The sequence below is a fragment of the Zerene cesonia genome, unplaced genomic scaffold (assembly GCF_012273895.1).
Source record: "Zerene cesonia ecotype Mississippi unplaced genomic scaffold, Zerene_cesonia_1.1 Zces_u005, whole genome shotgun sequence".
Lineage (NCBI taxonomy): Eukaryota > Metazoa > Arthropoda > Insecta > Lepidoptera > Pieridae > Zerene > Zerene cesonia.
The window spans coordinates 1,051,930-1,078,638 of NW_024045135.1; the positions used below are offsets into that span (position 1 = coordinate 1,051,930).

Here is a 26,709-nt window from a genome sequence, read left to right on the forward strand (position 1 = left end):
TGTCTGTGGCACTACAGCTGATACGGTGTCGGTACTGTTTTATTTACACCAGTGTTATAGAACTAGCAGTGCCAGAAATCACATAGATGGAGACAACACGAGATTACGCGAAAAGCTCTTAGGATTTTGCAGGAAACGACTTACCAGCAAACTGCAGCAAAGCGTCGCTAGCATAACATACCCTGCCAAAACTATTAAAGAAATTCGAACATATTCAGACGAAGAGGTAATTTTGAAAATTAGCAAAATTAAAGGTGAGACAAGTTACACTTGTAACTTGCTTGCAATGGCACTGCGACCCGATCAACTGAAAAACATCAAAATGGGCTCTGAGCTATTGTCAGATTGTGAAATTCAAATTGCATCATCCATGAAGCAAGGAAAGGCCAGAAAATTTGTTATCCAATACGAAGAACAGTTCTGGAGAGAATATGGTTTTAGTGGCGATATACTAAGTCTTCGTGGACCCATCATCTGGGCTACAGAACGACCGAAAATGTCCACAACAGGTAGCCAAGAGAAATACGCAGCTTTGGTCGGTTACCTTAAAGTTACCGATGGTTCTGAGAATTCTAAAGACGCGGTTATAGCACAGCTTATCAGATTATTCGGTGACGAAGCAGCTAGTGCGGTCAGTTACAAAGAAACAGACATTGAAGATGTATTCGTTCCTCGGTGTGGTGATTATGTCGCGATAAGGATGTTGACGAATAAACTGAGTTCCAGGTTTTTAGAGTGGGGCGCTTTAGATATTTTCGCCGACGGTGATGTAGCAGCGGCGCTCGAGGCTGGTCACACAGCATACTTACATTTGCTGAGATGCTTGCGTCCCCAAGCACAAACTTACGAGGACCTAAGTATTGCTGAATGGCCGACGCTCTTCACAGAAAATGTCGTAAGTAAATGGCTTGCTGGATTCAACCTTCGAACAAGCATGCGATTGACTTTCTATACGACTGTTTTCTTTTTAGGCTTACGTATGATGCATTCGTTTATGCGAAAGTAAATCGTGTCCATTTGTATAAAATATAATGAAATGCAAATTTGGTTGTGTTTTATTTACCTTATGAAGAATGACATAATTTAATAATTTTATAGAAGTCATGTGGTATAAAATTTTGTTACTCCAGACTTTTGATTCATAATTTAATGATGTAGTCGTGCCTGCTAGGAGTATCTTTTTTCGCTAGACTAGATTGGTACCTACTGTCATTCATATCTAGCTATATAATGTAACGGTTCGAAACAATACAATGGTGCACACACATTAAAGTGTGGTTTATAGCCCAATTTGTACCAATCATTACAATGAGTTAATACAAATTGGAAAATAGCTACAGAATCAACTACCCATAAAATTCGAAACCACAGTATCCAAGTATACTTATATAAGTCCAATTCAGGACAATTGAGACGATCGTGCTCTACCAAGATGTAATGTGAATTTTAATCTACAATTGACAGTTTGTATGATGCAATATAGAACACGTTCTTTCCCTTTATTGCATAATTTATTCCATAAACGTAACTATTGTAGATTGTGGAACCAAAGATAGGGCTTACATGCAAAGAGTCGCTTGACCTTTGGGAAAACAAAGGCCATTTGAGTAACTATATATGGGCCAAGTTCAAGTGTCGAAATCGAGGAAACAAATATAATAAATATTTGTTCTATTTATGGAATATAATTATGTAAGCAATTATAAAGAAATTAAAATTTGCTCTTAAGTTTTATCAAGGGATAGATTTTTGCTGAGGGAGCTCTAATGACTAATAAGTAATACCTATTAAAACACATTCTCTCATGTGCTTGACAAACTTATATTATAAAATTTAATATTTTATATATAATTGTGAGTTAGTAAGCAATTAATAAAGATAAAATATTTTGCAAACGATAGTACACACTAACTATCACAGCTTTTTGAAACTAATACTCCTGTTTCCTTGTCCTCACCCTTCCTCATCTATTCCTTCTTTCTAGTCTTCAATCCCTATCCCTCAGCTTCTGAAAAGCGGGTACCTCATTCGCATGGGCACTGTCTCTGCATATGTTCATACCACCATCCGGTGGTGTTTACCATCAGGCGAACCACCAGCGCAATTGCCCGCTCTGATATAAAAAACCTTTAATGGTATAACTTTATAATTAATAATTGTAACAACTGTTATTAATCCTATTCGGAGCTATGTCGTCTCAATAAAAACGAAATACTTCGTAAAAAAAGTAACAAATAAACAAGGAATGCATAAATTTATAATAAGCATTTTAATAATTTTGCAAGAATGAGGCACAGATAGTAAATATTTTCATTTCATTTCATTTCAATATTTTCTTATCTGTTTAAATGATATTTATTATCTTATTATCTGTGCCTGACATAGAATCTTTAGTTTTTGAAAGTGGTTTAACATGTTAACAAAGTCGGAGCATATAAGTTGTAGTTATAAAAGCCAAATAACAACGGACCTTACTTTTCTAACAGTATTCAGTTTGTTTATTGAGATCAGTGAAGCGAAATGAACAATACTGCAGGCTTCCTCTTCCTATAACAATTACTTTTTGTTTTAAAACTTCCGTTACTCCAAGAGATTCCATTTTTTCTATTTTTAGCCTTCTAAATTGTTAACTATTTGTTGCATTGGTATCTTTGATTCCATAGAGAAAAAATACGGAAGTTGCGTGGTCGATACCAATCAAGTTTATGGCCGAAAACCATAAAAAGTTGATCAAGATTAATCTACTCACAATGTATTGCATAATAATAATCGAAGCGGATTAGAATGAAATTGTGCCACTGAAAATAAACACATAGGACCAATATTTTAATTCTTAGTTAAATAATTATGTTTTACAAAAAAAGTCGTCAACAGCCCTGCCGCGGCTTCCCAGTTTCACCCCTCCATTTTCTAAAATGGGATCAAATGATCATACTTTCCCATAAACACAATAAGATCATTAACCTATTGAAAACCCTCGGAGTAACCGAGTATCAAAAATGAAACGGGATTTTAGGTAAGTGTATGTTTATGAAATAGCGAAACAGACATGATTTTGAACCATTTATGACGGTTAAAATGTGTCTTACATAAACTCAAGCGTTCTTCTAAAGTATTGAACCGAATCTTACATAAAAATTGGACATAATACCATATAACTGACTACATTTTAATCCATTCGCCTGCTGGGATAATTCGTGTTGAAAATGCTAGATAAAATTAGTAGCCACTTATTGATGCTCTTCAAGATTTAAAAAACACTGAGCATGCATATAAGTAGGACTATTATTTAAAGTGTATGTGCATACACAATATCGTTGATTGCTTAATGGCCGTCATACTTTACACTAAATATAATAATGCAATTAAAAGGCATAACGAGCTTGTATTGTTGATTTATTATATTGATGCTAATGTATAGTATGTACACATAAACGTTTTAACATCCGTTTGTTATGATATATATTTCTATTAACCGTTTAGAGTTAGGACGTTCGAGGTTTTAAATATGAATCGCTTTTTTTTTTGTGAAACGGCGAGGGAGCAGAAGCGACAGCTGTTATGCGGCTCACGCAAGTGTTGCCATCCAAATAAGCTGCCTAGCGGTTTGCGTTTTATGATTGGAAAGAGATCGAATTTAGTTTTTAAACGTTAAAAAAAATAACCTGAAATAAAACCTATGTTCATTTTAACAAACATTTAAACAATATGAGATATGAGACTTACTTAATGAAGGGAAATAATTATGTTTAAAATTATTTATACCTAGGTAGACTAACAACAATATTTTTGGTATCTAAATTACTCTCTTTTGCAATGAATAAAAAACAAACTCAATAATTCGCTTACCATATCATTTTATAAATGACTTGTATCTTTGTAGGCGGTAATCTCTAAAACTACTGAACCGATTTTGAAATTCTTTTACCAACAGAGAACCATGTAGTCTATGAGTGTCATGGGTTATATTATATTTCCGTTTTATCCCGGGTCAGCCCGGGCGAAGCGGGGATAAGCCAACTCTCCCAATATTTTACCCAAACATATCGGTTGTCATATTTTGTATTTAAACAAGTACAACCATAGTATAAACAGAGTACGTTTACGTATAGTTAAGGATTCGACGCCGCATTGTATAACTCAATATAATTTTCCGTGAAATCATTGTAATGCAAGCAAGAGTCGAGCTAAAGTGGTTTCAGTGAGTTACTAGAAACTTGGAAATGAAATGCTTTTTGTGAACAATTGACTAGTTATTATGGATACAGCGGTGATCGCAATAAGGTATGTGATCTTTTTTTATTTATATCTAACTCCTTTGTGTATAAGTACGTTGTGGTATATGAAATGATTATTCTTTTCTAAGATTTAGCATAATTAGATACGACAATAATAGCAAAATAAAACTTTTAAGGGATGATGAAACCTACATACAGTGCACACTGCTATTCACTATATATGGTAAGCGAACACCACCTTCTTCTTATCAATTTCATTCGCAAATAATTCATTTGCTGATATGATACATTCGTAGAGCCAGTTAAAAGCATTTAAATGAGAAAAAAACACGTGACATGTGATTTTACACTACTACCACAGATTGCCAAATAGTATGTTATAACAACTACTACTACGAGAAAAAATGAGAGCATAATTTAATCTGAAACACAGATAATACCTATATAATAATATACTACTGAAGTATTATATTACAAAATAATCACGTTAACTTTGTAACTGAAATACCTACCTGCAGTGGTTAAACTTCCGCGAATAATACTAATGAAGCATGATGGACGTTCTTATCTGACGCTGGTAAAAACAAAATTGTAGACAAGGTATGTTTGTTTAGCTGTTGTTATATGAGTGATACTATTTAAATAATCTTTAACAGTTCATTATAATTATTACGGTGTAAGATATTGCATGTCAACACACAGTCACAACCTTAGTAGTTTTTTCTTCTCACTTCGCACATGCAAAAAGACGTTTATGAAATCTGAATCTTACAGATTCTCGTTATAGACTTCAGAAAATATAATTTCATATGATAGATGATGTTGTGATACTAGTGTGGAAAAAAATATGCAATCTATCAAGGTTCGCCTGCAAAACATCCAGCTATCTTTTAAACTATACGTGTTTATCATGCTTATCGACGAATCTGGGAATGAATGCAATAAATATTCACAGAAACCGTGTGAAAAATAAACTTTGTTATAATACTGGGCCAAATAAAAGTAGGCAGTGCATTATCCTAGTATCTTCTTACTAATCCTACTAATATTATAAATGCGAAAGTTAGTAAGGATGTGTGTTTGTTGCTCTTTAACGCAAAAACTATTTAACCGATTGCAATTAAATTTGGTACGTAGACAGCTGAATAACTGGAATAACATATAGGCAACTTTTTATCCCGATATTCCTACGGGATATGGACTTACGCGGGTGAAACCGCGGGGCGCAGCTAATATTATAAGCGATAGTTTGTAAGTATGAATGGACGGATGTTTGTTACTCTTTCACGTAAAAACTACTGAATGGATTTTAACTGTAGATAAAACAACAGTAATATAGATTATACATCAGAATAAGACATGAGCTATATAAACATTTGCTGAACTGCCCGTGAGTTCGTCCGCGAATGAAACCGGGCGGCGCAGCTTTTTACACGCTTTTTATTAGCTTCACCTGTATGTTTGTTTGAATGTTTGTTTGTATGTTTGTTTGTATGTTTGTTTGTAACCGACTTCTTTGGGCGCGATTTTGACCCACTTTAAACGGCCAGATTTCGTTCAAACTTTGTAGATTTATTGAGGACCGATGACAATACACTAATTTGATAAAATTATTCCATTTTTCAATTTGCAAAATATGATTTTTGTTAAAGCGTGTTTTTTAGTTTTTTTAAACTATTATTATTATAAATATTATTATTCGTCAACCTTGGTGTATAAAATGATATTATATATCTGAAAGTTTGTTTGTTTGGATGTTTAGCACGCTGAAACTACATAACGGATTTTGATGAAATTTCGTATACAGACAGGCTATGAGCTCACTTAGGTGATACGAAAATTTTATATGCCGATTAAATGCTCCCGTGGGATAAGACAGGATCAGTATAAAAATCCGGGAGGAGCCGGATCGTCTAGTGAGTAATAAATGCTTCAAATCTTATTATTAATCTGTTTGAAACTTCCAATACATTTATATACTAGTTTTATTTTATCTTCGGTATAAGCCAGTAATACTACATTTCAAAATTTTCATCGAATAAGTAAGAAAAGAAACGGTGTGCCACAGAAATTCGCCACGCTCAATCATTTTGGACGCTCTCGGTGTCTTTCGATTAGGGTTGCCACCTTCTTTGAAGAATATATAGTACTTTTTACAAAACATTGCAAAAATATTGGGAAATTCAAGTAAAAAATACAACACATTTGTTTTTGGTAATTATCTGAACAATGGAGATAATTTTATTCATACCTCTCGCCATTTTATATTAATAACGGAAAAATCCGTAATTATTATAATGGTAATCCGTACGTAATCCGTAAAAGCACAAGCTTTCAACATTTAAAGATCAAAGAGAATATACCTAGCATTTTAGTAACATCATCTGTAGCATCACCATAACATATACTATACTAGTATTATTCATATGTGCTATATCATCTCTACATAGTATAAAACAAAGCCGCTTTCTCTGCAACTATGTATGCTTTGGTCTTTAAAACTACGTAACGGATTTCGATGGGGTTTTAAAGCTACTCCGAATTTAACGCGTGCGAAGCCGCGGGCAAAAGCTAGTTACTTAATATGTGTACGGGTGGCAACCCTACTTATGATATTATATCGTTATACAATAGAAATATTGTTAATATGTAACGAATATAACAATGTGCAAATTTGACATCAACTGAGCCATGAGTGGCATTCAAATTCAAAGATCTTTATTTTCTTGTAAGTTGCGGTTCAATTGATAGGTTTTACGATATTAACTGTGCGATATCTTTAGTAAATTCCGTGCCGTTAGTTTGGGTCTATGCTGTTTTTAGCATTTGTATTTGTGTATGTATGTTTGTTATCTTTTATTCCTTTTTTGCGCAAAAAATGAAGAAAGATGAGATACATTGAGAGAGATACCCCACTCCCTTTAATTGTAGTCGATTAAATTAAATGTGTATTTACTCGAGTGTTACGGAAACCGAAACGGAAAAAGAACTGTAGATAACAGAAAAAAGAAGATATTTTAATGTTCCCACATTTAGAGGTGGGAGAAGCAAAAACAGATGAAGGGCTCATGCTGCCTAGATATACCCTCTTGACGTTTGTTAAAAAATGTTTCTTTAAAACGTTTCAAAGACATTTTATTAGAACATTGGTGAATTCGAGTTTATAAAGTAACATTGTAGGTTTCACCTTATAATATAATCTAGACACGTATGATTGAGGTCAAGTGTCCAGCCTCCAAATAACCAGTACATTTCAATATTAAGGACTCTTCTATACCTACAAACCAATCATTTTATTTTGTATTTATATTGATAAAGATTATTTTATGGGCTAATTATGTTTAGAATAAATATTAAATAGCCCTATAACAATTGCTCATAGTTATATAGTATGTGATACTGAATGTAGGTCGTGCTGCGTTATAATTTTCTAGGTACCTAACTAACATTGAAATATGGAAGTAAGATTAGGACATTGTTTTTAAAACAAGAAAAATGCAACAGCTATTGTGTAAACAGTAGGTATTTCTCAATTGAACAATAATTTAAATATATTTTATACGAACTCAAAATATCACAAAATATGTTTTTTTTTTTGGTGTTGTTAAACAAACTATGCCTTAGGGTTGAATAATTAAATAGTATAATTTTATCTATGATGTTAACGTTAATTTAACGTTTTTACATATTCTCCTAAAATTAAAGGTCACAATTATTAAGAAACACTTCACAACAAAAAAATATTTGCAATACAATAGGTCCCATCATTACCTTCACCGTAACCTGAACATAAATAGTTCCGACATTGAAAAGTTAAGTTTTTCAATACATGATTGTCACGAGAGTATTACTCGGCCACAGGAAACGACAGAAAAATCTATTCACACACAATAGCCTCCGATGGTGTTGTTATATCGGTCGAGTAGTTTTGTTTTGTTCCAATATCGGCAAAACGTCTGGTATCTGTTTGCGAACGTCAGTTGCTCCGCGGCGTTCAAGAATTGAGATTGACAGTTTGACGTACGCGCGGTATTTGTTTGGCGCGAAATGTCATCCAACATATTAAACGATAATTATCAAAATGATACGAAGTTGAATAGTTTGAGTGCTTCGTTCGCGGATAAAACTTTAACACCGTTAAATGGGAGGTATAGGTCGAAAAGTCTGTCAAGTGATAAATTGAACAAGGCGAATAATGCAGACCGTGCGGCGATTTTAGAGGATGTGGACGGGGAATACGTGACGGAAAATTCTGAAACTCCCGGTTGTTTAGTGAAAAAGGGAATTATGGATCAAGAAGCGCAGTCTACACTTAACGGGTTCGTATAATATTATTATGATTTAAAAATTCGTAACGTGTTCGCAGTGCGTTAAAGTTTTGAGCGTAATATTTTCGAAAGTCATTGGATATTTTAAAAGTTTTAGATTTAATAATTATATATGATTTACCCGCATAAATATATTTAGTTGGTAAGTTATTGCGATTTATGCAATGTTCTTATCAATGTTAGATAATGGATGCATTTTATTTGATTTGAAGATTCTATATTAGAGAAATGTGAGTAGATTTGGGTATTATTGTACCCACTTTGTTTTTTCTTTTTTTGTTTAATTTATTAGTGTTCCTAGTTGATTTGTATTTGTATATATCTATATGTATCACAATTTACATTTCATTTAAAATTAAATTGTGAAGTCATTAAAAGTATAACATACTTATACTATTTGAACTGCTGTTTAATAAAGGACGACTCTATTTACACGTAAAACGGACTTTAGCGTGAGTATAGCGTGACTCTAGCGTGATTTTAGCGTTACTACAATTTTGTGTATTATTCGGGTATGAGCTTACTGGCGAGCTTTCTGCGTGGATGTAAGAAAATAAACAACGTAATTTCTATCCAATCACGAACCATAGATGTTTTATGTTACTAAAATTATTTTTATTTAATTAACATTAACTGAAATATAAATACACAAATAACTATACATTTACAATAATCTTAAGGTTATGCTACATCAGTAAAAGACATGAAAAAAAAAACAAAATGGTATTAAAATATAAATTGAATAATTATTTATATAAAACTAAAAAAAGTTTCATAATTACAAAAGTAGATATCTAAGCTGATTTTACAGGTCTGCGATAATAAAGTAATTATTTGCATTTTTTAATTACTTTTTACAGTCACGCGGCGGGACTTTAATAATTAATTCATAGAAATTTTACTATTATAAAAGTATAAAAAATAATATTTATTGTTGACTTGAGCCTGTGCCTCAATAGTCTAAGCTGATTTTACAGGTCTGCGATAATAAAGTAATTATTTGAATTTTTTAATTACTTTGAATTACTTTTGCAAACGTTAATCATTTTTACAGTCACGTGGCGGGACTTTAATAATTAATTTATAGAAATTTTACTATTATAAAGGTATAAAAAATAATATTTATTGTTGACTTGAGCCTGTGCCTTAATAGTCTAAGCTGATTGTACAGGTCTGCGATAATAAAATAATTATTTGCATTTTTTAATTACTTTTTATTACTCAAGTAGGCGTTAATTATGTTTACGGCCTTGCATGCATTTTTTTTATTTTGCTATTATTTTTCTCTCGCGTCCGTTATTTCAATTTACCGCTTTTGCAATCGGGTCCAAACGGTTTCATTCGGTTTTATGGAGTCTCACACATTGTCTTTGGAAAGATACATTCATATGTATTTCTGTATTTTTTAACTCCATCTTAAATATACGTTACATTCACGCAAAAAGCTCACAAATAAGCTCTTTGAATAATTTTCGATTAAATTATTATCACGCTAAATTCACGCTAGATTCACGCTACAGATACGTTACAGTCAGTTTTACGTGTGAATAGACACTCCGTTAATAAATATATTTTAATATGAATAAATGAATCATTGCCACAAACAATTTTAACTTATTATACTGAATGGAGATGCAATGCTTGGTTTTTAAAAATAAAAAAATAATATATAAACAGATTATAAGACTGATGTAGTATGTAGTATGATACATAGTATGATTTCAACTTCTTGATGCATTATTTAAATTTAAATACTATTTAATTCAAGGTTATAATAATCTATGTGTGTATAAAACAAAGTTCTTGTAATTTCTCAGAAAGAAGAATCAGTGTAATTTTATATTTTTATGGCATAATTTTTAAGTTTAACTTACTCATTATATACAATAATAATTTGAAATGATTTTAAAGTTAATAACCGTAAGATGAACTGGTGCACTAACAGAAAATTGACAAAAATAATTCTGCTTTCCCCCTTTTCAAGAAAAAAATTTAATTAATTTTAAATAATTCATGAATGGCAACTTTGCATGTTAACTTTTAAAGTTTTGTCTACCCCATATCCTTTAATAAGTTTTAACATTTGAAAGAAAAAAAAATAGCATATATTCTAATCAAATGTAACATACAAAATTTGAATTTGTAACCAAATTGAAATAGCTATTTATTTTGTTTAAAAAGCAGGGAATAAGGCAAATTAGTATGACTTGTATAAGATTTAAATTGGTTGAAAAAAAAAATGTAACTTGTCTACTCAAACCATAGGAATATGTTAAGTATGGTATTAGACAATGTATTTATAATGTAAGATATAAATATGGAGTCTTTGATTAGTGTCTATCAAAACTTATATATATGAAGCTGAAGAGTTTGTTTGTATGACTTGGTTATTTCAAATGATATGAAATTTGGTAAAGAGATAGTTGAGATCAGAGAAAGGACAAGTTTTTATACCGGAAATCCAGCGGGAAAGGGGGAAGTATCCAACTCCCTGTCTATCTTCTTTTACTTCGCGGGTAATGCGGGCGGAATACTAGCATTTCATAACGCGTTTTATATCTGGTTCGGCGTAACAAAAACTTAACATTTGAGCATCACACGCCCAGTAACAGCTTCAAAGAACCCATTTATTACGGAATCTTGCTCCTCGCTTATTGTCATAATTACGCAGTTACGTAAATATTTTTATTGGGTCATAATTCACGACGCATCACCAACTGGTAACCAGTTTCAACTTATCATTTGTAAGGGAAAATATCATTTAAAAGAACAAAACGTTTACGAGAATGGGTCGTATAAAAATTTGTAATTGTACGATATGATTGGTTCAGTGGTTAGCGGCAGGGTTTTGTGATCAAGCAGGTGTTGGTTTGATTCTAAAGTTTTTGCTGTTGATCCACTTGAAATTTTTTTTTTGGTATCGTGGGTGGCCGAGAGGCTTAAAGCGTTGCTACGGTTTGGCAAAAAACCGCGGGTTCGATTCCCGCCTCGTGATAAAATTTTTTTCAAAATTTCTTTCAAAAATTTCTCATTTCTAAAGCATTTCAATGCTATAAAACTAAAAATTAAATAACTTACTACTCGCTCATAAAAATTTAACATCAAGTTACTATGTTAGTTTAATATTCATCCATCAATATGAAATAAAAATGTATTGACAAATATGTTGCTAAGCGTAATATCGACCCAATTGTTTTGTTAAAGTTCTTATGGAGACAAAAAACGTACCACGAGTGAAGCCTGGGCGATATATATAGTTCGTCAAATCGTACTAATATATGAAAATGCTTTTCTATGTCCAACTTCTTTTCTTGCGTGCATGTATTGTTATCTCGCGACAAACATGAAGACACTTGCAGATTTCGATATACCATCATATTAATTTTATTTGAAATCCAATATAAGCAATAGTTCTAGATTCTAAATCCTCGTTTTAAGTAAGATATTCCATTTTTTTTTCTAATTTGAGTTAATATGTTAAGTGAATACTGTATGTAATGTAATGTAAATAATGGTACAACCAAATTGTACCATTATTAGCATTGTATCTATTGTTTATTTTTAATACGCTTTTATTAGCTTCAACTATATGTTTCTATTTTTGTACTTTGTATGTAACCGACTCCAATATGACTCGATTTTCACTATAACCGATTGTTTTTTTTTTTAAACTTCGTAAACTTATCAAGGATTGATGATATAACGCTAATTTCGTGTTATCTCAATATGCTAATTCGCGGATCGCCAGTGTGAAAATTATTACCTTACGTACGAAGTAAAATTAAGATTAAACGTTTATTTTACATGAAAGCGTGTTTTTTTAAACTGTATTTATTCGTCCATACAATTAGTTCTGCTTTGGCGATATTATTTAGCACCTTGACGGACCTCCGAGTGCATTATTAAATATTCCGTGATTGCTGCCGCGACCCGCGTTCCGCATAAAGGTCGCTACGTGAGACCGTCGTACTGATAGTTGTCGCCTGTCACCTTATCAAAAAGGACGTCCTAGATTGTTATAGCTAGGTATACTTGGATAGATTTGTGTTTAAACAGCGCGAATGATATATTTCTGGATTTTTATTGAATAATATTTAAACCGGTTGGTTTTAGTCACGCTGACGGCTGGCTGACCGTCAGTGCTGGCAGAATGAACCTCTATGTAATGTTTGAGAGTAACGCGTAGGTATCAGCGTGTGCGATGTATACAGTTTCATACGTTTCGGCTGTTATGACGGTCAGCATGCCGTCAGCGTCATATTTATGTTTATGATATTCAAAACGTAGGGCATAAAAATTTTGGTCATCGACAAAATCTGCTTTCAAGTCACGTAGCTGTCGCATGTGTGAACAACAATTATGCCTATTGTACACAAATTAGGTATTCACGCAGACATACAACCAGAAATTGCAAAAATTAAATAAAATTGGCCACGATTACACTTAAGTAAAGATCCAATATTCGCCTTCCTTCAATATCTATTTCGATTGAATTGGAAAGAACTATTTAATACTTTTGTGAATTTTAAAGAACCCTTCATTAGAGCTTCCTGCAAAAGTAAACAAGAACGTATTATCTGCAGAAATCCATAAATCCAAAAAAAATTGAGGTTAGTCTTTTTTTTTTACATAACAATAAACTGGCTGCGCCCCGCGGTTTCACCCGCCTAAGTCTGTACCCTGTAGGAATATCGGGATAAAAAATTGCCTATGTGTTATTCCAGTTGTCCAGCTACCTACGTACCAAATTTCATTGCAATCGGTTCAGTAGTTTTTGCGTGAAAGAGTAACAACTGACACATACATCCATCCTCACAAACTTTCGCATTTATAATATTAGTTGAATATAGTTAAAAAAACACGCTTTAATCATGCGTAATACGTATATCTATATTGTCTCACTTTAGTGTACAGTATACGTAATGAAAATATTTTATCCTGGGGATCCTAATCAGGATGATAAAATAAATTCATGAAATTATTGTATTGTCAACGATCCTTGATAACTGTTCAAAGTTAAACTTAAATCCGTCTCTTCAAGGTGGGTCAAAATCTAAGAACATGCAGTTGAAGCTAATAAAAGCGTGTTAAAAATATAATCAAACCTGTTAATTAGACACAAGTAACGTCGTCTATATAACAAACAGACCTCTCAAGGAAGTGCGATGTGTAAACACAGCTATCATTAACAACTGCCTTACATAGATATCGGTATTTACTTTGGGTAAGCGTTTGCGATATGTTACTTCAATATTTTTCCCATAACACATTTATTTATAACAAGCGCTATGCCACAGCTTTGACCGTGGTGTATACGGGGTGGAATTTTGTAATGCCACCTGAAGGGAATGCACTGGACTCCTAATCGTGCAGATAGAGTGGTAGATGTTTGTAATTGACTTGATTTATGAAATATAAGTATACGGTGTAGTTTTAAAGAATTTTGAAAACGTTCGATACCCGGACGTGGCAAGCAAATTTTTGGAAATCTTTCGAATCGACGGTCCTGACCTGTACCTACTCACACATGACTTACTTGACTTAGACTCCTATGTCCCCTAGCTGGGGCAGAGAGTATCCACATATAAGTGTATAATCTATGGCATCCAGTGTTCCGCCAGCTACTCCTATCGTAGGTACGTACGTACGCACACATGCATACGTATAATATTCAGAAATAAGAATACGTGATGTACTAAAAATCTATCGATTGTACATATATAAAACAAAATCTGGTTTTAAAAAAATATATGTAAAATAACTATATCGCTTGTAGAATATTATTATAATTATTGAAAGAAAGATTTTCCGTATATAAGCATGCTTAAATGTTTAAAGAAATATTAAGATTTTTTCTGTCGACTCGAAATTGGAGCAAAATGTTTTCAGCACACAATACAATTAGCATAACTAGGTACATCCTGAGCACTATACATTTTTCTGTTTTATTTCTACCTTAGTGGATCAGTTAATCTAACACATTCGATCTTTTAGCACATGTAGTCCCCCTTATGTAAGACGTCGTTTTCTGCAAATTGAATGTTGATACAGGCGTACCTACGTTGCGAATTTATACGAAGGTAAATATTGAATTTTGATCGGGCCCGATTGCATCATGTTTCCGTAACAACAACACTTTGTTACATTGCTACCGTCGCTGATTTGAATTCGTTTGAGTAACCGCTTGTTCCAGGTTTCGCTCGGATAGACTGGGGACGAGAGAGTCAAGTATCTCTGGAATAGCTTACGCATATATGCATGTTACTCAGTAAAGTACTGAGTAGGGAGTTGATAGATTTACATATGTTTCGGAATTCTCTACCTAAATTATAATTTCTGAATATGCTGGGAAATCAAAAGAATATTCTTACTACCTTAATCTTACTAGTAAATGTCATATTATAAGCACATGTTATAAATGTGAAAGTGTGTTTGTTTTTCTTTTGCATCGCAACGGATCGATCTTGGTGTGATTTTTGTGTCTAGACATTCATAGGACATTTTACCGGGGCGGAACGTATCATTTCCATGGCGAACTCTCTTTGAACGCGCGAGCGAAGCCGTAGTTGAAAACATGTAGTTCAATAAAGAATCACCAAAAAAATAATACGTAAAATTAAGCCTTTAAAAATTCAACTCATCGAGCCGACTCCAAAACAGGAGGTTATCAGTTTGTGATGTTAATTATGTTTGTTTTTGTTTACAAATAATACATTTGTTCTAATATTTTAGTTTTACACTAGATGGCGTTGTGGGAATTTCGTTATAGAAGAGACATTGAATAAATCTTTTGAGAAACATTTCAATCTTAATCTCATCATTGGATGTCTATGTAAAATATTGAGTACATTGGAACCAATTTGTATAATTAATAGGAGTTTATCCATCTATAATGTAGATAAAATATAAGTTTAATTAAAGAACGCATAATTAAAATGTTTCAAATATTTTCACTTAAACGTTTCAAGACTATGAATATTGAATACTAAATATTTGAAACAGTTCATAAATCATTACCAATACGGGCCCAAGGTTATGATTTGTACTGAATATTAAAGGATTAGTTTTATGATTTTCCATAACGTATCTATTATGTTGTTTATCGATATTTTTAGTGCAAGCGAGCGTGTCGAACGCTTTACGAAAGGCGATGTTTTCAAACAGTCGATAGTTAGAGTACTATTAAATTTTGTGCATAATTAGTTGAATATTTGTTAATTTTTTGCAGCCTTTCTGTGTATAGTTTTCGTTAATATATCGCAATAGACACTAAAAATACATATCCAAGAATAAAAATCTTCGACGATATGACGTGCCACCCACCAACCTGCACTTGGCCAGCTTAGTGGATTATGGCTTGAATACAACCTGATTACGGCCTGAGATATTTCTCAGAGGAGGAGAGGAAGCCTGTGTCCCATGATGATGATGGCCCTCTATTTAAAATTTCAGGGCCATCATCACCAATCTTCCGTTTATTCGACTTCTACGGGAATCTACAAGCATAGGCAAAAAATACAAATTTCCATATATTTTACGAACTCCCGCGACCATCACGCTGGTCTACCAGTCCCCCACATTCGATCGTACTTATCAAAGCAGCAGTATTTGCATCGCGTTATCTATATTTAATGTAAAGTTAAGGAGCGCCCGAGCGCTGGCGATAACACCACATTAGTACGTGCGTCAAATTGATCTGAACTGCTGGTGATTTCATAGTTGTTTGTGCCGTAATGGATTTAGCGTGATCTATTGTTTTATCGTGCCACCATGACCGAGGATCAGAAACCGTTGTTGCTGTGAGTTTTTATTATTTCAACTAATCACAGTATGAGAAATACGTATAAGTAATACAGTATGGCCATATACCTTGCAGTGTGTAAATAGATCTATGTCCACAAATCGTGTCAGTATCTGAATAATGAATTAAGTAGGTACACTATGTTTAGAAATTAGGTTAACTTCTCAATTTTTCATTGTATTGTTGAACCCGAGTTTCGAATACTACAAGTACGTAGGTACCTTACGCGTATACGGAAAGTTTTCACTTTCAAATTAATTAATTATCTTCCATATCTTAATCCTATAATAGGCATGTAAAAACACAAGATAATACAAAACAAACAATCTGCTTCGTCTTATTTTTGACTATGAAATTATAATTTGTTTCCGCATTAGAGAATTGAATATCAAATTATCGACGCTATCAGTCAAGTATTGGCCTACATAGACTCATTAAACTATAAAACGACTATATTAAAATAGGCAACACTTATATATATTAGAGTATTCTCATAATCATACACAGATATTATCAAACTGAGCATTTTTAAGCAAGCCATTGTTTATTAATTACGTAATTCAAATTACATGTTACATACATGTTGATTGTAGCATACTTTATGTATGGTAGTAAATCAACAGGTAAAATAAACCAATGCATCGTATTGTAGGTTTATGATAGAAAGGCATTTCGTCTGATTGTAGTTTGTTTAAGGTCACAAGAGCATATGACACGTAAACGTGACACCCACGTGGTAAATCATCTAATGTTTGTGCATTTATCTCTCTCGCTCTCTCTATTAATTATAAACCCCCAAAAAGCGCAAAAAGTGGGGCGGTAACAGTTTGTCTGTCTGTTTGTTTGTGTGGTTTGTGTTTATTTGTACATCTAAGGCATCTTAGTTCTTAGATGAAACGATAACTATACGGTTTTGTGTTCAGTTGAAAACCAAAACGTAACCCTAGCCTTCTTACGCTAGCAGTTTAGTATTTAGTACTTAGTAGTGTTCCGTACTTAGTTGTGTTGATGCTATCTGTTAAAGATGTAAATAAAATACATGATAATTCTCTAAGGTTACGTTCATCGAGTTATAGTAAAATACAATTTAATATGTCAAATTTCAAATTCAATATGGACGAGAACAGAAAACGGGCATTCGACTCCAAATTTAAAATAAATATGTGCACATTTGTCACCGGGGTTAAGTGTTGGTAAAGTCGTCTAAATTACTAGCTTATCTTATTTAATATCATAAACGCGATTTGTAATTATCAATGGATTGATGTTTGTTACTCTTTCACGTAAAACCTACTTTATGGATTTTAATGAAACTTTACAATAATGTAGCTTATAAATTAGAATAAGACAATATGAGCAATATAAATACTTGCTATTGCCCGGTTCGAGTGACACGGCGCGGCGCAGCTAGTCCTACTATAAGTTTATGTTTGCACTGCTAGCGCCCTCAAGTCCTATGAGCAAAATAGATACAACACAGGTTAATCCGTTACAATAAAGTTTTATTTCAATCATTGAACATTTCAGCTACAATTATTTATGATTTTTGTTTAAAAAAAAAAAAGTTTATGTCTCAACCATACAGAAACACATACAAACGTTGGTCCCGTACTAGATAATAATCTGTATTATGGGTACCCTTCCATTAGTAAGAAACAGTTGAAAAAAAAAGGATTGAAGCCTACAATATGTAATAACTATAAGTATGAAATACTTATGATAAAAATCTACCATTATTTTGTTATTTATTTGTTCAATAAGCACGTGTTTCTTGTGTTTTTGTTGGTGTAACAGGAAATACAAAGTTAATAGATTTGCGTGCTAGTCTTACAGAGGAAAGTAAATAAATGGGCTATTGTGGGGAGGAAATATCTTCAGGGTCGTGTTATTTTCAAAGCAATTGAGAAACGGTCAATAGTTATCTACATGTTGGTATATCGCAGGTTCATAGTTAATGATATAATTTTGCCGTTTAGAATTGATGTCGTCATTTGTCAAACGTTTGGTTATTTTGTATTGCGCTGAAAATTTATTTTTCCAAATGTCGACAAGGAGCCGGTTACGAGTAAACGAATCGACTATATCGGTGAAGTTATACTAAACCAAACAATATCTGATACCGACTTCTCGGCTTAATACAAAATGACAATCTTTTGATCCACACGCTGTTGTAAATATTACATACTTTTAAAGAATTGCTTTTGAATTTACTGTGGAATTACATTTGAAAAGAGCAGCTATAGAATTCCTAGCCCGCTCTTCTATGTAGAAACTATTCCGAACTCGGAAAAAAATGAATAATTTAAGTAAATACGTGCGATAATTTAGTTTTACAACAAAATGACGAAGAACAAAAATTTCAACTGTTTTATTTATTGTTCATCTCCATTTTTTCAGACATATTCTAATAAAATTGGAAAACCGAATTTTTATATGATGGTTTCCAGACACTTCCTTTAATACACTCCCTAAATTTACAAGGTCGATAACAGGGTCAATAAACTGCGACAAAGATAACCTAAAAATGAATGCCGTAATATTTTTTATCATCGATAAATGCCACGTTGTTACTGCAGTGTGTAGAGACAAACGTGGACGCAGTGATTTTGATAGTAGATCCATGAATCACAAGTATCACTTCAATATGATCGTATATATAAACAATAACAATCACATAACATCCCATAACATCATAACATCCTCACTACATAGTATAAAACAAAGTGGCCTTCCGCGTGTCTGTGTGCTTAGATCTTAAAATTACGCAACAGATTTTGATGGTTTTTTTCTAATAAATAGATTGATTTAAAAGGAAGGTTTATATGGATAGTAAGATCTATTAAAAAGTGGAGAAATACTGTTATAGAATTAAGAAATTTCAAAGGTAGCGGGGAATCCTCACGGTATAGAGTAAGGGGTGTTCCTCCCAATTTAACACATGCAAAGCCGCGGGCAAAAGATAGTTATTAAGATATAAAATATATAAAAATCAAATTTCCCACTGTTAAGCTCAAAAAATAAAAAAAAATACATAAATCATAAAATCTACTGAATTTCGTATTATACACAGGGATCTCATTCAATTTGCGTATTGCCATCGATCCTTGATAATATGCTCATGAAATTAGAGCTATAAAGAGCTATACAGTATTTGTATAAGACTTGAATTAAGTACTTTTAAAGCAGGTCGAAGTCGAGTCATAAGGAGTCGGTTACATACAAACATACAGGTAAAGCTAATCAAAGCGTGTTAATAACCATTCCAGCTACAAAGATGGCAAAGCGTCGTACGGCACGGAGAGCCCGGCGCGCGGCCGGCGAGTGATCTTCTGCGTGCACGGCAACCCTTCCACGGGGTGCTGTGCCGTTATCGAGACGAACGCGGACGGTGATGAAACCGGCAACGGGAGCATTAGTGAAGTGGAACGTGAGTAATTAGTAGTGATGAGATCATTAACATTTTTATGTTGTTTGGACTAAGGTCGTAAGGTTGGGTCCAAAATACTGTGTAGGTAATGAAAAAAATATGCCGTGTATCAGAAGAAATGGAGATGAGGATTCTATTTGATTTGGTATTTTGGCTCAAAGAATTAAAATTCACGTAATTTTATAAGTACTTGCTCAGAAACAGTATTAACCACCTCTCTATTTTTAGGGCATTGTCACAGATCGCGCAATGAAGAAATAGATAAACGGGCGAGGAGAAAACTTATTATAGCTAGTATACTGTGCGTGGTGTTTATGATTGGTGAAATTGTCGGTGAGTTGGGTTTTTATTTGTTTTCTTTTTTATTTTTTATTTTTTTTATGTTTTTTTGTGTTATAATGGTCAGTTGATTGTTCACTTGACGGTATGCTATCGTTGTCGCCCCATGTACATTTACGGAGACAGAACCTCTGCAAATATTTTGCCCACTTTTAAGGGATAAGGAAAGGAGTGACGAGGTGAATATGAGAATGGATGTGAGCCTCTGTTAAAGATCAATTCTCTTAAAATATTTGATATTTCTGGACTAAAAGCTAGGTGTTTATTATTATGATTTTTAGATGATAAACTCTGGGTAATAATTCACTAAAGATTTATACTCTAGAATCTAGGTTACTCAAACTACAACACTATATAATTTCTAAGTGTCTTAAGTGTTTGAAACTGATTTTTTAGTTTGTTCCCATTAACATAATGCCGTTATTACAAATGTTTGATTTACAACATTTTAAAATTTTATTTGTATGCCTTTTCGGGATAGGCCCTTCAAGGATTATACCTATATTTAATACGTATGTTTTTGTCTGCAGGTGGTTACCTATCAAACAGTCTGGCCATAGCGACGGATGCGGCGCACTTGCTGACTGATTTCGCCAGTTTCATGATATCACTGTTTTCTCTATGGGTGGCTAGCAGACCGGCTACGAGGAGGTTTGTACCGAAGTTTTCTGATTAAAATTACAGTAAAAAAACCTATTTGGTTGTTATTTTTTCCGATTTTTTATTAAAATATGTGCGTCATTTATTTAAATAGGCTACTGTTTTTTATATGCATTTTTTTTTTGTATTTTTTGTTATTTTTTGTGATTTTTTTGCGATTTTTTCCCCCGTGTTCCAGGATGCCGTTCGGCTGGTACCGCGCTGAGGTGATAGGCGCTCTAACATCGGTGCTCCTCATATGGGTGGTGACCGGCATCCTGGTGTACATGGCCGTGCAGCGTGTCATATACGAGCAGTTCGAGATCGACGCCACCGTTATGTTGATCACATCCGCTGTGGGAGTCGCTGTTAATCTTGTGTGAGTTGGGAGTAATGGGGGTGAGGGAGGGCGGGAGGGGGGGGAGGTATTGAAGCCGTTTTACGAGTGTTTTGGTGGAATGTCTTGGGGTTAAATTCATCGGGATCCGATCGGAATTTTGGGGGAAGGGAACAGCAGAACGGATTTTATTCGTACGTAAACAATGAAATTGTTTATTTGTATTGTTGGTAAGGTTTTTATACAATACATATATAGCCTATGGCACTGCAGCGAAGCACATCACGGCAGTGAAGCTGCAGCTTTCTAATTACGAAAATATTGTTGAAAACGGTCCTGCTGGGCCGATTTCAACAATATTTTTGCGTGAAAACTTCACAAACATACAAAAACACAAACTGTCCTGTTTTTCATTTACAGTTATTAATTAAAAAAAATAATTTTCCATAAAAAAAAAATCCTGTAATTAATGTGGATGAATTAGGTACTATATTCGACTTGATAATTCGATCAATTATTTTAAAATTAAAATCGATATTTAACATATTTATTTCTACAGAATGGGGCTGACACTTCACCAACATGGCCACAGTCACGGCGGGCACGGGCACTCGCATGGCGGAAGCAATCCTGTCCTCAACAATAAGGTAAGCTATCCGCCCCGGCTTCACCCGTGGTACATGTTTTATCTATAAGAACCATCGTTGTGCCTTAAATGTTAAAAATTAGCTGAATTGGTTGAGCCGTTCTCGGGTTTTGCGCTTAACGTTTGCAGATTCTTTTTTATATAGATATTGATGTTGTATTAACAAATCATTTAAAACATTTTATATTAATGATGAACCGCTGATCAAGCGTTACGTAAATTTTATACAAATTTATATTGAATATATCGGAATGATTTCGCTTAAGAACCACAGCACAGTTCTTTGGCACCATTAATATGATGTACATATTATGTAAAATGAAAATTTGACATAATACCTACCAGCTCCATTGCCGATAATGACAAAAAAAAGGTTCGGCTAAAACTATGTTATAATAATATAATTTTACCGATTTTGAAAGATGAGTTTTAACAGAGAAGAGCCTGTAGTTAGTATTTCCTTGTATTTGATTTTACGCGAGTATTATACATGTAGAAATTAAAGACTTTTTAACGGGTTTTAAACGCGATTTATTCAGTATATTATGTAAACAGAAGTTTCGAAAACTTTACAGCGTGCGTGGCCACGGGGAGACTAACTACGACTAAATACCTCTGTAGTTGCTCTTCAAAAGTGCATCAGAATCCAAATTAATAAATGAATGTTTGAGTTTGAATTTCAATTTGAGTTTGAATTAACAGAAGGAGAGACCGGATTCGGACGCGGAGAGTTCTTCCAGCCACCAGCACGAGCACGCGGAGAACATAAACGTACGCGCCGCGTTCATACACGTGCTGGGTGATTTTCTGCAGAGCTTCGGCGTGTTCGTTGCGGCCATTGTTATTTATTTCAAGGTGAGCAATACACAGACGGACACTCCTCACAGAAAGTGACTCCTAACCACATAAACTGTCCGATGTAAAACACCGCCTATGCGTGGCAGGTTGAGTTTTCTGATGAACACGCATTCGCATACACGCGAATTTGAACATTATCATAGGCGAATAAGGTGTTAATTTGATTAAATGTATTATACGACGTGGACTCTTAAAAAAGGAAATGGTCTAAAGTAAAACTGCCTATGCCGGTGTGCCTACTATGGCATTTTTCTAATGAGCGCCTACACGCGAATTTGAACGTTATCATTACAAAATAAGGTGTTATTTTGAATGAATGTCTTGTACGACGCCGCGCAGACATTTGAGTTCCAATGAACGTGAGGATAGATTTTTTTTTAGAAATTAGTAAAACTTTATTTAATTGCCTATTTTAATTTAATGTTTTTGATTTGATTGTCGTTTTGATTCACGTTTTTTTATGTTTCATGAATTATTTGTAAGTAACTGTTCTAATTTAAATTTCCAGCCGGACTGGATCCTAGTGGATCCCATATGCACCTTCCTGTTTTCCATCCTGGTGCTGATCACCACATTCAACATTATCAAGGACACACTGCTAGTGCTCATGGAGGGCTCGCCGAGGGGTGTCGATTTTCAGGTATGCGTGGGAGTACTAGTCAAATCTTAATTCTGTTAGATGGTTAGATTTAGGTATTAGTAGTATATAAGAACTATTTATATTTGAGAATTAAATTGTTAAATTTGAACCAACAATATTTTTAATATCGTAAGGAGGTGGATAATAAAAAAAAATAAGTAAAATAAGCTTGCCTTTTACACTCTTTAGTACTGAACCTATAATTTCTATCGAAATTATAAACGATCATGGCCTGATGTGGGACATAAGACCAGGAGTGGAAACTCCTAGTGTTAAAAAGAATAACAATAAATCATAAAACTGCAAAAGAATATCTTTACATATATTATCGAACGTTCCCCGTGCAACGCGTTCAGCCCAGAACGTTCCAGAACGTTCCAAAACGTTGCAAAAGATTCGAAAATTTTTGAATTCATAAAAAAATTGTCGAAAAAAAATCACGATGCTGGGATTCGAACCAATGTCATTTTGCCAAAGCGTAGCAACGACTCAGCAATCGAACTTCTTCTGTTCTTACGGTTGAAAACTAAAATTTTAATTCGAGAACATTCTAGAACACCAGGAGCTTCTCGCTCCGCAGGATTCTTCAACTCTTTCGGTTTAAAACTAATTCGAGAAAATTCGAGAACATTCTAGAACACTAGGAGCTTCTCGCTCCGCGGGATTCTTCAACTCTTTCGGTTTAAAACTAATTCGAGAAAATTCGAGAACATTCTAAAACACTAGGAGCTTCTCGCTCCGCAGGATTCTTCAACTCTTTCGGTTTAAAACTAATTAGAGAAAATTCGAAAACATTCTAGAACACTAGGAGCTTCTCGCTCCGCAGGATTCTTCGACTCTTTCGGTTCAAAACTAATTCTAGAAAATTCGAGAACATTCTAGAACTTGTCGTCCCGCAGGAGGTGGCGAACACGTTCCTGTCGCTGCCGGGCGTGGTGCGCGTGCACAACCTGCGCATGTGGGCGCTCTCGCTCGACAAGACCGCGCTCGCCGCGCACCTGGCCATACGTACGTATCCTACTGGTTATATATCTATTAATTTGCTAGTTTTCCGCCCGCGGCTTTGCCCGCGTTGTCGCAGGAATGATAGACCCGGGATTGTCCTCGCATGTTCCCGTTCCCGTGCGATTTCCGAGATAACATTTTGCTATATCCTGGTTCTTAGCTAATATAATTTTCAGCCAAATCGGTTACTTCGTTTTTGAGTTATAAATAGTGCAACTAACACCATTTTCATATATATGTATATAGATTTATTGAACTAGAACAGTGTATACATAAAATTCAAAGTAATTAAATATAAACATAATAGTTCGCCTTGATGTATACACCAATTACAGGTACGGACACACTTATATTGTAACATTACTGTTCAATATAACCACGAAAAATAAATTAAAATAAAAAGAGATATGTAATACATAGTATAAAACAAAGTCGCTTTCCGCCGTCTGTGTGTACGTTATTTGTAACAGTGACTTTTTTCCTTGCTCTAGAATAGATTTAATAAAAAAAAAATTGCAGGCACTGGTGTCAGTCCACAGAAGATTCTGGAACAAGCCACGCGTCTGGTTCACGAAAAGTATAATTTCTTCGAAATGACGCTGCAAATTGAGGAGTTCAACGACGGCATGGAGGATTGCAGCCAATGTAAGATGCCGCAGTCGTGAAACTGTAGTGACACGTATTGCTATGTGCCGTAAGGTTGATTATCCGATAAAAACTGTACAATAGGGAATTAAGTAAAGGTACACCTTATGTTGTGAAATGTAAGGTTTATTGTCCAATGTGTTATGTTTTTCATGAGGTAACTGTTTTCTAACATACTAATTTTATTAGAATTGAAATTCAGTCATGGTGGCAAGACTCAATAAATCAACTAGGCGTAAATTAAAATCTCACCTTTTAGGGCATAGTAATTCATGAGTTATATGATTTACGGCATATAGCATAATTTAAGTAACAAAACCGAATTTGAGGCTCAAATATTTATGTAAATCTATGTACTTATTTATATTAAACTAGTATTTACCCGCGACTTTGTTATATTCCACTAATTAGAGTAGAAAATTATACAAAAATTATCGTAGCTGTAGCCACGTTTTGTTTAAATTTCACATAAAAACTACTGGACCGCTTTTGATGAGTCTGCTTATTTCATAAGCTCATGATCTGGTTAAATCCTATCGTAATAATACAAGGGTCATATATTTTTTAATCGAAGTCACGGGTGAAACTTTATTTTTCTTATGTAGCAAATTAACTATATGTACTTAAACAGAAAACGTTCAAATGTAAAACTACCGTCAATGTTGTTCAGGTAATGAACTCGGCGAGTTAAAGTGTAATCCAGATGGAACAATCACTATTCGAGACGAAGAGAGGAATGTATAGAGAACTTTTGAGAATATTCTAGAATGATCTAGAACATTCTTCATGTTATTAATGTACACAGTACATTCTAGAATGTTCGGGTATGTTCCGGAACATTCAAAATGCAACGGAGAATGTATAGAGAATTCAAAATGTTCTAGAAGTTTCTAGAATTTGTATGAAATAGCGCTACTTTGAAAATCTAATGAATATCGCTCGATATTACAAATCTTTATTTGGTGCCTATTTTTTTAATATCAAAATACTTATAGCTCTGTTGGACCGTGTTAGAGTCAAAACAACTTGGCTCAGTAATTAAATGCATTTTTGTAACTGAAATGAAATACTTATTTTAGAACATTTATTTATAATTTAGAACATTTGTTTTTCAAGCTTTATCTCTATGAAAAATAATCCCCAAAATTATATTACTCGTTTATAAAGTAATAAGTTGATATTATTGTAATATGAAAAGTGCCTTATCCTTACAGGGTTGAGTTGTAAGTGAATAGTTGTTACGTTGAAAGTATTGTAGATTTAAGAGGAGATGCATGAATAAAATATGATTTCTTGTTTTCCTTTGTTTTATTTTTAACCAACGTTCTAAAAAACGAGGTTCTCAATTCGACTTTTTTGTTGGCTTGGAAACTCCGTAGGTTTGCATCAGATAGAAAATTGTTGTTTTCTGGACCCAATTTGAAGTTTTGTTTAGAATGTGTTTGGTGACGTCTGATCACATATAAGAAATGACTGTAAAAGGCATGAAAATGACTTTGGCATGTATAGGTTATTTCATTATATGTGTGTCTCTTTGCTTAGATCTTTAAAATTACACAATAGATTTTTATGGCTTTTTTTTAAATAGATAGTGATTCAAGAGGAAGGATTATATATAACGTTTAATTACATTGAAAAGGGAAAGGGTTTACTCCGAATTTAACGCGTGTGAACCGCGGGCTAAAGCTAGTAATTCAAATATAAGGTCATAGGTTGATTAAACCTATTGAATACTCGCAACCCGCTACTGGTATATTATTTGATATACATTCTGTATTTGTTTTGTTTTGTTTCACCTACGTATAT

The 26,709-nt window shown here is 33.8% G+C and overlaps 2 protein-coding genes across 3 annotated transcripts in view; both read left to right on the forward strand.

Annotated features, from left to right (window-relative positions):
- Positions 1-983, forward strand: part of LOC119838773 — a 2,588-nt gene extending 1,605 nt beyond the window's left edge. The window contains exons 2-3 of the mRNA XM_038364875.1: positions 1-895; positions 972-983. The exon at positions 1-895 is cut by the window's left edge and continues 26 nt beyond it. Of these exons, the coding sequence (XP_038220803.1) occupies positions 1-895; positions 972-983 (907 nt within the window). The remainder of the gene's footprint in view (positions 896-971) is intronic.
- A 7,243-nt stretch (positions 984-8,226) lies between these two features.
- On the forward strand, positions 8,227-25,967 carry LOC119838833 (zinc transporter 2-like). 2 transcript variants are annotated; one of them, XM_038364960.1, is made up of 11 exons: positions 8,227-8,557; positions 19,634-19,794; positions 20,023-20,127; positions 20,664-20,784; positions 20,972-21,151; positions 21,669-21,756; positions 22,458-22,610; positions 23,122-23,253; positions 24,153-24,261; positions 24,778-24,903; positions 25,574-25,967. In XM_038364960.1, exons 1-11 carry the CDS (start codon positions 8,286-8,288, stop codon positions 25,645-25,647), a joined length of 1,521 nt encoding a protein of 506 aa, XP_038220888.1. In that variant the 5' UTR covers positions 8,227-8,285; the 3' UTR covers positions 25,648-25,967. The 2 variants fall into 2 exon arrangements, with proteins under 2 accessions (XP_038220888.1, XP_038220889.1); XM_038364961.1 differs by lacking the exon at positions 8,227-8,557 and adding an exon at positions 16,214-16,365.
- The last annotated feature ends 742 nt before the right edge of the window (positions 25,968-26,709 follow it).